Source organism: Notechis scutatus, chromosome 5 (assembly GCF_049901735.1).
Source record: "Notechis scutatus isolate UNSWTSFEM ecotype Mainland chromosome 5, rNotScu1.2, whole genome shotgun sequence".
NCBI lineage: Eukaryota > Metazoa > Chordata > Lepidosauria > Squamata > Elapidae > Notechis > Notechis scutatus.
In genome coordinates, this window is record NC_142013.1 from 47,929,746 (window position 1) to 47,943,500 (window position 13,755).

Consider the following 13,755-nt stretch of genomic DNA (forward strand, 5'->3'; position numbering starts at 1 on the left):
TGTAGGTGAGGCCATATACATCAACTTTATTTAATCAACTCCAAGAACAGTATTATTTCAACACGGGGCCAATTTTGTTTCCCCCAAAATGCTGCCTAAGCATTAGCAGCTTAATCCATTATTAGGAATTTGGCAAAAAGCCATAATCATAATTAGTTCAATTTATTAGATGTTATTTTTGTGTGTGTCACTGAAAATATAATTGCAAGATAGTAATGTATGCACTATAGTTATGGCATTTTATAGGGTACCTTGAAAACAATAGTCAAGGCCATGCCAAGCCAGAAGTGCAAATACTACATATAAACATGGAATAATTTGAAAAGTACTTATCTGCATGTCAAGGGAAGTGCAAAAAAAGTTAAAGAAATGAATTATTTCACTGAAATAGGGATCATACATAGATCAAGTAAATATTAAAAATGAAGTCTGAAAGAAAATATATCAATCCAGTTCTAGAGAGAAAACTGTTGACATTTTTATGAAGTACAATGACTAGGTAGCAAACAAACAAACAAGGCAACCAATTCAAGAATTGACCTTGAAAGAATAACAAATTTTGTACTGTCTAAAAAAAAAAACAATTATCAGACAAGAAATTTCAAATTCAGATGCTCAAAGAATGAGGAAAAACAAAACAAAACCCAAAAAATCAATATGCTAACATTAAATGAAAATCAGAGGATTTCATTCTGCCCTCATATTTTTAATGAAAAACAGTAACTTAAAGGCAAAATTGGAGTAATCCTTAGCTCTTTGTTATTATGAACTTCTTGTGTGTGTATGTCATGTTCCAGAATCAGCTAATTCAACATTTTAAATAATTAACAACATGACTTTATTAATTAATATGCAGTACAATATCCTTTCATCTTAATGGCACTTTGTCAATTAAATATAAATGCATATGCACATTTATATGTATACACACAGAGACATAGATACATACAAATTGCATGAAGTGTTTAAATTAGTTGAAGCATCAGAAGTTACTCAGATGAGTAAATGGATGTAGTGATAAAACTACACTAAATGATTGCAATGATCGGTTGTATAATAATAGAAGCATTTTAACAAAATATATTACATGAGTGTAATACAAAGTATTACATAAGTAAAGACAGTATCATTATGATTCTTTTTGGTATGACATTTTGACTCATTATTACCATGACAGTCATTATGGGAAATCATGTGTTAAAACCCAGTTACAGTGCCCATAATGACTGTCATGGTAATGATGTTATTTGGGATTGTTACAGGCTTGAACTTCAGGATCTTATATAATAATGGAAGATTTCAGGAAACGAAGCATACAGAGACTCCCTGTAACTTGATTTTACTGATTATAATTGCTTAATCCAGGCACACATTCATACTCAAAGAATCCTCTACAATAGTACTCATGCAATGAATGGGGTGTTGAACAAGACAAAGCACTTGAGAGGTTGTTACATGCCTGATGTGGTCTTCAAGAAGTCTCCTGTTAAAATAAGAGGGCAACAACTCTCCATATACAACACCTAAAGCATTGTTTTCCTCAAGTTTATTGATTTTGCTCGCTATGGCTGGATTATGCAAGACTTTCTGCTTGGTAGTCATTGATTCCATGGTCATGCCTTATTTCAACTGATATTAGCATTCTTTCCATTTGGGGTTATTCTCAATCACTTTTCTTATTTCTGATTTTGTCACATGGTGGCACTTTTGTTCTTTACAACATAATCAGTATCAGTCAATAAAAATAATAATCAATTCTAGATTTGAAATTATTGTAACACATAAATTGTATTTTCTCATATAAAAGTGAAAGTAATAGTCAAAAAATTTTAGTTGAATCCATGCCTATATTAGTTGCCTTGAGTTAATGATTTTAATTAAAAACAAACAAAGAAGTAATATTAGCCTTTTTCAAATGTGAATATTGACATTTTCCTTATAAATAAATCTGAGCACTTCATTTTTTCTTATGATAATGAATTAACTTAATCTCCTCAACAAATTTTTCTGGTTTTGTTTAGCCAATTATATACTGTAAAGAAAAAGATAAGCCACAGCAATATTTATCCTTACATTTTGTCATGGTTTTTGACTGAAAGTATGACTGGTGGAAATGGCTATTGTTTTAAAGAAAATATACTATTTGGTATGCAGGGTATACAAAAACATATTCTTGATTTATGAAAGTATATATTGAAATATTTTCTGCATCTTTGTGTTTGGCTGAATTATACTTAGGTTTATCCCAGTTCAAGTAACATATTTACTCTTTACCACAGATCTTGCTTAATCAAATCAAATATTTCTTTTTTTCCCCTGTGTATTTATTTTATTTTTCTTTATTGCTTTGCTCCCAACACTTCCTGCCTAACAAATAAATAAACATACACTAGAACAAGGGTTTTCAAACTTGGCAAGTTTAAGACTTGTGAACTTCAACTCCCAGAATTCCTGAGCTAACATGACTGGAGGAGGAATTCTAGAAGTTGAAGTCCACAAGTCTTAAAGCTGTCAAGTTTGAAGATCCCTGCTCTAGAAAGTCATTTTGCCTCCCTTTTCATGCGATATAAATTTACAAAGTTATTACTTTCATTATGCTTCATATCAATGAACAACAGGCAATCCTCATTTATTTTAATAAGAATCACAGTGTCAGTTGATAAAGGTTTCTAGCAATTGTGATGGATAAATAATTGATTGTTTATGTTGAACATTGACTAAAATTAGAGAGTCTATTAGTTATAGTGATTAAGGCACCAGACCCTCAAACTAGGAAAACATGAATTCTCATCCCACCACAGGCATGAAGCCATTCAAGTGACCTTAGGTCAGTCATTCTTTCTGCATCGTTGGAAGAAGACAATGGCAAACAACTTCAAAAAATGTTGCCAAGAAAATTGCAGGGCCTTAGTAATCATGAGTTAATACTGACTCAAAGTTATACACATACATACAGAGAGAGAAAGAAACATGATACATTAAAATGACATTTCAATAGTAACCTAATACTCTTAATACACACATTATCCTCAAGTATTTCTAAGATTATTCCCAATGACTGATTTCTACTTAGTATTACAGGGAGTCAGTATTTGGAAGTGTATGTTCATAGTTTATATTTAGTTCCAAACAAACTATCCATAATTTTTAAAGTTTTACCCAATTATTGATATAATACAGTTTTAGTGGAAACCATGATAAAGATTGAATGAAATATTTGACCCCCATAATACTGTGTGCCAGAGACGAGGGTGGGCAAACCACGGCCCGCGCCACATCCGGCCCGTTGGTCTGTCCAGTCCGGCCCGCCCTGAAAAAAATCGATGGGCGTGGCGTATTGCCCTGTGCTGCGTGGCCCCAAAGCTGCAAAAGAGCGCGGAGCCTCGGCTGGGAGTTCGAAATCACCGAGTGCGACCTCTCCGAAGGTGAGTCCCCACCGATCCCCTTTTTCCGGGCTTCCAGGCTTAAACTTTGCAAAGGCAAGTTTGCAGGCTGGAGCGTCTTCCCGCCAAGGAGCGGGAAGGGTTCGCCCGGTGGGCAGGCTGCTTAAACTTTGCTCGGGTGGCACTTTAAAGCCTGCTCCCAGCACCCGAGCAACTTCCCAGCAACTTTCGGCTTCCTTTTAACTCACGGGCGCTCGCACCTGGCCCCGAGCCGCACGGCAGAGGGGAAGCCTGGCGGGGGCGGGCTGCTTGAGGAGGCGACCTGGCGGTGCTCCGGCAGCAGCAACAGGCAGTTCCACCTGGGCTCCGCTCAGGTGTCCGGCCTGGGCTGTCAGGAGTTGCTACCACCGGCAAAGCTCACGCGGCTCCAGTCCTGCGTTGCCTTGGGAAGGAAAAGGCAAAACCAGGAGCCGCTGAGCCTGAGCCTCCGGTGCCGCTGCTCCCATTGCAAAGCACCGCCGCGGCTCTTCCTTTTTGCCTTTCCCTTTCCGAGGCAATGCGGGACTGGAGCCACGCGGAGCCGCGCCGGCGGTAGCAACTCCTGACTCAGGGGCCTCGAGGGGAAGGGAAGGAGGAGAAGGGGGGGAGGGTGGGGGCGATTCCCAAAAAATCTTGTGCTGACCCGGCCCGTCTGTCAAATTTTAAAATCAATGCGGCCCCCGAGCCAAAAGTTTGCCCACCCCTGGTGTAGAGCACAGCTATCAAACTCCTGGCCCACAGGCTGGATGCATCATGTGCTGGCCATGTCCACATTCAGTTTAGCAAAGAGGAGAAAAGTCCTGATACCTCACGTGGCACCACCATGATGACGTGAGTTTAACACCCCTGGTGTAGAGGGAGGAGGAGGGATAACTCTTAAATATTGTCAAAGATGATCCCAATTACAATGACAGTTTTTCTGCTTTCTCTAAGGATAGGACATAAGTTAGCCATTGGATTACCAAATAATGGTTAGTGATTAAATATTAGCTAAATATTTTTGATGGTGCAAATTATAACAAATGAAACAAATGCTGACTGGGTGGCAGGGAACTATAATGAGTTAATAGCTGAAACCAACTCTGGACTGCCATCTGCTGGGAATGCTTTAATTCTGGGGTTTTTGCACAAAAAGAAAGAAAGAAAGAAAGAAAGAAAGAAAGAAAGAAAGAAAGAAAGAAAGAAAGAAAGAAAGAAAGAAAGAAAGAAAGAAAGAAAGAAAGAAAGAAAGAAAGAAAGAAAGAAAAAAGATTGGTCTATCTGTTATAGAAGCCTCCTTCCAACTCTATGATTTCAGGAATCGTTTATTTGGTTTTTGGGACATACTTAGCATCAAAGAGATTATAATGCTACTTCAATGAACCATCTGAAAGCAGGCAAACTATGAGAGACAGTATATTGATTGAAGTACTGAATTTGAATTTAGAGGATCCAGATTTTATTTTTAGTAAGCACAAATTTCAGTGGTAACTGCAGCCAGGTAAAACATCTGAGATTTATTTGCAAGGATAAAATGAAGAGAGTGAGAGAGAGAGAGATCAATCTATATGGTGATTTTAACTTTTTCTATAAAAGTGGATATTCAATAAATAATGTGATGTGTCATTTCCCCTGTCTGGAGTTGATTGTCATTTAACCTATTTCATTTCAATCCTGTGGACAAGGTCTCTGATTTCAAACTGTGGGATTATTTTGATGATCACTTCCTTTATATCCATGTTCATTGATTTCAAGTAGCATTTCAGACCTGTTCCCCACCCCCCCACCCCTCTTTCCCCCTCCAGCCATTTTGTTTTCTCCTAATTATTCTGTCATCCCAACAGTGGGAAAAAGGTGGGGGTGTGTGTGGAGACGAAGATTGGTATGCAGTATTTTACAAGTGGAAACAATCAGCCTCTGGTACCATCGTGAAATCTCATCTTGATCCCTGCTCCACCCCATCTCCTGGAGCATTTAAACGGTAGACATTCTTTCCTACTACAAACTCCAGCACAAGCCTGCAGTTTTTTAACATCTGCCAGATATTTTCCAAGCACGTCTGTCAACCTGACCGCTGTATATACACGCAATCTCAATGTATGCCTTCATAATCCTCATTTGCATTAATGCCTTTGCTTCCAGCTCCTGTGAACTTCTATCTTCTTCTCTTGTTCCTTTTTTTTCCTCTGCTCCCCCTCCCCCCGCTTTTTTTTTTTGGCATTAAGATCTGATTCCTTTGGAAGAACCGGAGCTTTCTCTCAGCTCCACGTCGAGCTCAAAAGCGAGAGAAAAAGCTGAGTCCCCCTCCCTTTTCTACTCCTGAATAATCCGTTTCAAGCGAGAAGAGAGGGTCTACAAGCTGGAAAAAGATACGGAACACCCTTAAGCAGCAACGACGACGCCGTCAGAAGCTTTCGAGGGCAAAGAGGCGGAAGAATCAGCCTCCTTTCTTCCCATTTCTTCTGCGCTCTTGCCATTTGTAAAAGCTGGTCCAGCTCTTCTAAAAACGTGCATCTGCGTTCGCGGAGGGATACTTGGCATCCTTTCGTGTGTGTAGCGGGTCTGTTTTTGCTACTGCTGCTGGCACCGTTGCCAGCCCGCCTGCCCGCCCGCCTGCCTGATATAGCCAAGCGGCGAGAGGCGCTTGCCCTCAGTCGGTGAGCGGCGCTGCTCGGCTTTCCGGGCTGGGGTTGATGTGAGTGTATGGCTCTGCGCGGGCGCGCGCGCGCGCTTGATTGAAGGGTAGACTTGTACGCGAAGAGGAGACGCAGGAGTAGGCAAAGCGGCAGCAAAGTAAGCCGCAAGAACTGGCTTTTCCTAGGCTCAACACCCTCGCTTAACTTGGGAACTGTCCACCAGTGTGAGCTCCTGAAAAAATGAACCTGCCGGTGTTCTACCTGTTCGGATTGTTTCTCAGTAGCGGGCAAGGTAGGAGAGCCCATTCTTCTAATTGCGGTTTATTTACCGTCCAAACCTCTCCCCCCACCCCCCCATCGTTACAATGCAAATCAAATATTAGCATCTCTCACCTCTTTGCCACCCTGGCAAATTAACAGTTGAAACCATTTTTGCCCTCACGCCAGTTTGTTCCTGAAATCTATTTCGTGGGGAGGGGAGCTGTTACATTTTGTTGTTGTTCTTGTTGAAACGAGAATGAGAGGGAAAAAAAAGAAATAAAATGTTAATTCCAGTTTCTTCGGGGTTATTTCTTCCTGTCTTCTTATATGGACGATGTCCTTGCTTCTTCACAGCAATTTTTTTTTAAACACCTTACAAAGCATGGTTCTGAATGTGTTGCTTTAAAACATTTAAAGGGCAGGATAGTTGTAAAGAGGGAGAAATTTTGGAATTCTGCTATATGCAAAAATCAATCACAGTCCGTTTGTGCCTCGGTAAAGGAAGCTTCCTTCTGAATTTCCTGTTATTTTTATGAGGTGTTTTATTGGGCACGACATATCTGTACATATATAGGTATGTACACAGCAGTTTTATACACAGCAGGGCAGAGCATAACATACACACAGCCATAAAGGAACGACAGTTGTAGGGAAGTAATAGTTGGAAGCACAGGGTTACATTTATGGGGTTTGGGGTGTTGTTTTTTTTCTCTATGTGTTTTCCAACATTGTTTTTTTTTTAATAAGAAGATAATTATTTTGTGGTGTTTCCTAGGTTATATTTGGATTCCACTAGTTTTGATTAGGGGAAGGAAGTGCTGAAGTGTGTTGATATGAGACGCTGACAGAACCTCTTTGTACAAATGAATTGCAGCACTTTGAACAGTTCAGACAAGTTTGTGATAGGGCCAAGGACTGGACTAAATTGCTAAAAGAATTTCTTTTGTCTATTCTGTGGAAGGTTTAATGAATTTCACCACAACATATTTATGCTGAAGTTTATATGCCTTAAGAAACAGACCAAAGGGAAGTGGGGGAGGGAAGGGGAACCTATATAGCATCTGTGTGCCATATATTTTCTACTGTGCTCTTTTTAGTGAGTTCATCTGTCCAGCAGAGGGTGATAGAATTCTACTGAAATACAGCATGTGTTAATTCTACTCTGTCTGGGCAAGTTGTTTTACACTGACAAGAGTATGAGTCTGTCTTTTATCATTCTTGAAGCACAGCTTGACATTCTGAATTGGGCTTCTTCAATTCTCATCTTCCCATCTCCACCTCCCCCAATGCAATACTTCAGAAACTGACTTCACACAAAGATATGCAAATTCGATGAACAAGCCATTTTCCTCCAAGGCTTCTCTTTCATCACACATATTAGAAATTACTCTCCGCAGTCTAGAAAAAAAAATGTGCCTTTGCAAACTGTTGCATGTTATGAAACTAAATGTCCATTCAGAGTCATTCTAAGTCATGGGAATGAAATTGTTTCCTTCTGAAATAGTGATGTAACAAAGTGATCTATTTTTATTATCTCTAAAGCAACTAAATTGTATAGCCCTAATGATGTTCAGTGGAGTTATTTAAGAGAAGAAAAGGATATTACAAGAGAATAGTATGGCATTTTTCCTTCTTGATTTTATAATAATGTTTTGCTTTTGTTTGCTTTTATTTTCAAATATTTTTTTTAGATTTAACAACAAATATATCGTACAATGCTTTGTTCAGATACCATGTGGAGATGTAATTACTGAATATATTCACCAGTCTTTTCTGAGAATGCAGAGTGGCTTATGTATGATACCTAGACCTTTATAGTTTCAGCATATATTTTTGATCAAGAGCTGTCCTTCAGGTTGTATTGCAGTTTGCATTGTGACAGTATGAAATGAAGAGGTTCCAAGAGAAGCTGTACGCTGTTCATTTCTTAAGGTCTTTTCAGAGTGCAGTCCTTTGTGCAGTTCTTGTATTCATCATTTATACAGCAATCATGCTGCATAAACTTGCCCTTGGCAGTTGGGGTCATTTGCCAAATAGGTAATTCACCCTTGACTTGTACACCCTGATAGAATATATTATTGCTGGCCTCTACATGAAATAACCTTACATTTGCCTTTGTTCAGAATAATCTATCTGATACATGCTGAAATGCTTTTCTACTGTGAGATATTCAAGAGGCTTATTAGAGCATCTATCTACCATAGATAATTAAAATGTTGGCAGCAGAAATTGTAGATTTAACAATATTTTCTTGACTACCTAAAGCCTAACAATAAAGAGAGAGAAGAAGTGTTTATTTACATAAATCATAAGCATTCCAGTAGCATGAGGGTAGAAAGAACAAAGCTACACAAATTTGGGACAATTTCATTGAGCATTTCTTTTAACAGTGGAAAACCATTTTAAACAATGCAAAACTATTTCTACACCTTTATCTAAACCAGAATGCTTTCTTTGTCAATATTTTGAAAGCAATGCGAGCAAGCATATGGGAGGCACAAATAAAATGGGCAGTAATCACTGGGGTCATTTGCTTTCAATATATAAATTGCCAGGGTCCAGGTTTTATGTTGGCAATATAGTTGCTGTGGATTTTATGAAGCATGGTGAAAGCTTATTTTTTCAGACACATTGTAAAGTTAGCCTAGCAGAAGGATAATGCATTTCTTTTTAAGCAGTCATGATATTTTAGCAACTGGATTTTTAAAATGACCAAAGTGAAAATTGACAAACTTAAGTGCTCCTTGATGTCATAATTAGATAAGGAACACAATGTTCCTTCCCTTAATTTTGATCAGATATGTAAAAAAAAATGTTACTTAAATGGAAGCGGTCTGATAAAATACATCCAAAAGAATTTTTTTTAAGTAGGATTTTTTGTTCATTCAGAATTTATATTTTTGATTAATAGTGTAAAAGTATTTAATTAAGCCTTTGTTTATCATCTCAATTTTTTGGCAAAATATATATTTAGAATGGAAAGTTGTAATCCTACATATAGTTGTTGACAATAAATCCAATGAATTTAAGGAATTATAATTCAATATACATATTGGACTAATTATCTATCAATCTATCTACTTGTATGTATCCATCTGTCTGTCTAGAATGTTGATTTATAGAGCAGGGTAAGATTGTATCTAAATTTTAAGACTCTGATATTTTCTACTTATCATGCTTTTTACAATTGAAAGAGTATATGGTTTCTACACTGTTATAAAATATATTGTGGATGTAGTCTGTTAGGTCTTGTTGTTCTCAGTATGCTCAGTTATTTATTGAGGTAGACTTTTTTCCCTGTTACTTCAATTTCCATATGAATACATAAATGTTTTCAGAAAATTCATTACTAATCAGTAACTCATCTTCAAAAACATCTTAAATTAAAAAAAATATTATTAATTAGAAGGATTAAGTATTATTTTTCTTCAATTCATTCTACAGCTTAAAAATCATATTTGTATATCAGAGGGGCAAAAAATATAAGTCTTATTTTTGATAGAAATCTGTGGAAAGGTCATAAAAAGTTTTACTCGTGAAGTGTTAGCAGAAGAACACTATAAAGATGGTCTTTCCTAGGATGATGATGATGATGATGATGATGATGATTTCATGGTCTAAATGTCTCCCACCCAAATACTAATTAGGTCCAAGCCTGCTTTACTGCTTTGAGATCAGCCAAAGTCATTTCTTAAATCATCACAGACTTAAACAGGATAATTCATATTGACTGCAAAATCCTAGTTTCCAAGGAATGGAGAAAAGATGTCTGGGCGTATCCAATAGGATGCCTTAAGTGTCACCTTTGCTGTCAAAAACTTTGTCTGGAGCAAAAGAATAAGGAGTTGGATGATGACCTGGTAAAGAACAAAGGAGCAAGAAGCTCTGGAAAAAGAGGAAAGCAAGATGGTTGAAAAGATGGAAACTAGAAACAGCCACCATTTAGTTATTTAGTTTCTCACATAAACTGAAAGTGTAGCAACATTGGATTTGGATTATGCAATTAGTCTGCCTTATTCATTCTGATATTTGGAAATCATCTGTTAATTGAATCAATAAATTTGCTTCTTATGCTGTGTCAGTCTGAATTTGTAAAGTAGTCTAAACATCTGCTGCAGGTTTTAGCAAAAACTATACATATTTTTCTCAGAAAATATCCAAATAATTTGATATTAAATAATGGCAGTGATCAAAGATTGATGTTATGTGCAATGCCTTTTACTGAATAAAATGACAAACCAATATAAGCAACATTAGGAGAACTTAACATTTCAATGTGGCAGAAAGCAGTGTAATGTAACGAAGTGGTTAAGGTATTGGATTAGGGCCAGGTAGAATCAAGTTCCATAAGATCTTCCTGCATGACTTTGGGCCAGTCATTCGCTCTAGGTCACATTTAATTTACAGTGTTGTTGTTATAGAGAAAATATAAATAAGCAATATGTATATTACCTTAAGCTCTTGGATAAAAAGTGAAATATGATATATCATTTAAAATATTTACTGAGATAAGGTAGTCCTCGACTTAAGACCAGACGTTTAGCAACCAGTAAATGTCACAATGGACCTCAGGGCTACCTATGATCTGGTTTCAAGGTTATAATGGTGGCCCCCTTTGTGATCCGTGATTTATGGCTGTTTGTGTTTACATTCATCTGCAGCCATGGTCACATTATCTCTCTCTTTTTTTAGTGCTTTTGTCAGAAACCAGTGTTTACTTCTGACTTCCAGCAAAAAAAATGTCAATTGGGTTAGTTTAACAATGTATGCATTGCCTGCATTTGCTTAATGACTGTTGTGTTTAACAACTGCTGCAAAAAGGTTATAACATTGACTACAGTCACATGGTGACACATAGCCACCATGAATTATGACAATATTATAGTTGTAAGTTGTAGACTACCTGTATGCATATAATACTAAATATTTTGATTTAAGAAATGTTATAATTTCAGCTGGGTTGACACTGAACCCTAATCATGGCTCTTGATAAATATAAATAAAATTCTATGCTAGAGTATGTACCTCTTATTAAAAATTTATCTATTAATAATATATTGATTTATCTTTTTATTAGTCAGTAACTATAATAATAAAAAAGTTAATTTATAGAATATTTGGCTTTCATGACTGAAGAATTTTACTTTGTCTTAAGAATAATAAATACTGTTTCAAATTTTCTCTGAAATCACCTAGAATCAAAGCTGAAAATCCTTCACTCGTCTGGGTAATTCTATTACATTATTGCAGTGTAATGCAAATGGATAAATGAGTTTATTGAACTTATTACATATAAACCCAAAGTCATCATTTAATCACATGAAATAAATTGTATCATTTCAATTCATAAAACAAAATACATATTTATGGAGCTAGTATGATTCCTAATTGGTACTTAGATAGAGAACACCTTGGAATACTAGGGCTGTGGGCAGTGGTAGTGTATTAGTTGAAAAACATGCAGGAAGAGACCAGTTACAAGCCATTTACATTGTGTTGACAAGATACTCACATGGAAGGTCTTCTGAATGCTTTTCAAGTGACTTCACTTTATAATTAAACTTTAATATGGATATATCTCCAACTATAGTATAATATTCTTCAATCCAACGATTCCCCACAACTTTTACAATATAGCTAATATCTAACCTGTGACATGAACTTCCTTTATGTCACTGTCCTTTATAATTTTCAAATCTCATGTCCAATTCCAGGATTTTTCCCTCTTAAGAAAATATTCAGTGATTCATTGTTTCCTAACATAAGAACATAAGATGTGAGATCTTCCAAGACTACTATTCTCAAAACATATAATATTTCTTGAAAAAAAAAGTCACACCCTCTATACACATAATGACCAAATTAAAAATTGCATTAAAGATTTCTGTTTACACTCCTTGCCTATTCAAAACATTTTTTTTGTTTGAAAAAGCCAGCCATTCTAGAAGCCATTATATCACATGGTACACCCATCTCTAACACTTTATTTAAATATTGTGTATCAGCACTTTATATGAAAATCTTTACTGAGAAGAAAAATCAAAATCAAATCATAATACATAAATAATTCAAAATTAAACTCATACATTTAAGAATCATACATTTCCTATCCCAAATACCTACTGCTTCTTCAGACAGTATTTTAGGAATCTACTCTGCTTCATTTATTTTATACTGCCCAAATACCACATTGACTTTTTAAAAAAGTGTTTTCCCACAAATAAATTGCTTGTAAATTGAAGCCAGTGTTCTATTATATTCAAAGAGAAGGAAATAAAGCAGTTGCTAAAGTAGAGAGTTAAAATAGCTACAGCTGTCACTGGTAAAAGTATGGAAGCTTTTCAAGATTAATATGGAAATGGATGTTGTTTGGTTTAAATGAATATTAATTAAATGGAACTTTCCAGTCTTTCTATTTCTGTTTAGCTATTTCTTTACCTTGCCCCATGTTTATCCAGTCAATATCCTCAAAAATTTCTCCCTTTCTTCTTTCCTTTTTTCCTTCCTTCCTCCTTCCCTCCCTTCTTTCCTCCCTTCCTTCCTCCTATTCATGTTTCTCTCTATGCATATTGTCTGTATATATAAATGAAAATGTGCATGAAAGAAATATTGGTATATTAAGACAGAAAGTTAATGATTAATTCTCTTCCCCTTTCTTTCATTCTTGATACATCTCTTACAATCATGAAGTGTCCCTGTTTCCCTTACAGTCATTCAGGCATGCACCTAAGTCTGAATTAAATCTTGACAGTGAGCCCTAAGACATTTCCCCAAAATATAGTTTGTTATAACCCCCTCTTGACGCTTCCACTTTTGCTTGCTTTAAGGCCGGGGCGCCTGAAGGGACACGAGCAGACTACCCCCCCTGCAGGGGTTGCAGGAGACCGTTCCCGCGTGCCGGAAGGAAAAGCAAAAAAAAATATATGCATAGGCAAAATACCTCATTGATTATCTCACAAACCTGGCAGCCCCAGCCGCAGCCGCGGTGCGAGTGCTTCCCAATTACTATTTGCCGGCGTGCGCAGTAGCCGCGGCAGAGTGCTCCAATTACTATTTGCCGGCATATAAGACGACCCCCAATTGGAGGCATGTTTTTCAGGGGAAAAAAGTCGCCTTATACGCCCGGCAAATACGGTATATGCATAGGCAAAATACCTCATTGATTATCTCACAAACCTGCAGCAGATAAAGAAAAAGAGAAGATATAGATTTCCAATAATTCTGATTCTATGATAAATTAGAAATACCTGTATCCAAGAGAGAGAGGGGGGGAGAGAAAGAGGGAGGGAGGGAGGGAGAGGGAGAAGGAGAGAGAGAGAGAGAGATTGCTGGTTAAAACTTTTGTTGTTGAGATAAAAGGTCAAGGAGGTGCAAACACTTATAGAATATTGTGAGGGGTTTATGAGCTAGTTTCCAGTAGAAACAGAAAAATGTACATATCAGAAGAGAACGTGTGT

At 36.9% G+C, this 13,755-nt stretch overlaps 1 protein-coding gene across 3 annotated transcripts in view; it reads left to right on the forward strand.

Moving 5' to 3' along the window:
* The first annotated feature begins 5,683 nt into the window (after nucleotides 1-5,683).
* The window catches only part of NCAM2 (neural cell adhesion molecule 2), a 149,796-nt gene continuing 141,724 nt past the window's right edge, over nucleotides 5,684-13,755 (forward strand). For 2 of the 3 annotated variants that reach the window (XM_087966665.1, XM_087966666.1), the window contains exon 1: nucleotides 5,684-6,329. In XM_087966665.1, the coding sequence (XP_087822791.1) occupies nucleotides 6,278-6,329 (52 nt within the window). In that variant the 5' untranslated portion in view covers nucleotides 5,684-6,277. The remainder of the gene's footprint in view (nucleotides 6,330-13,755) is intronic. The other variant, XM_087966664.1, reaches the window with a different exon arrangement.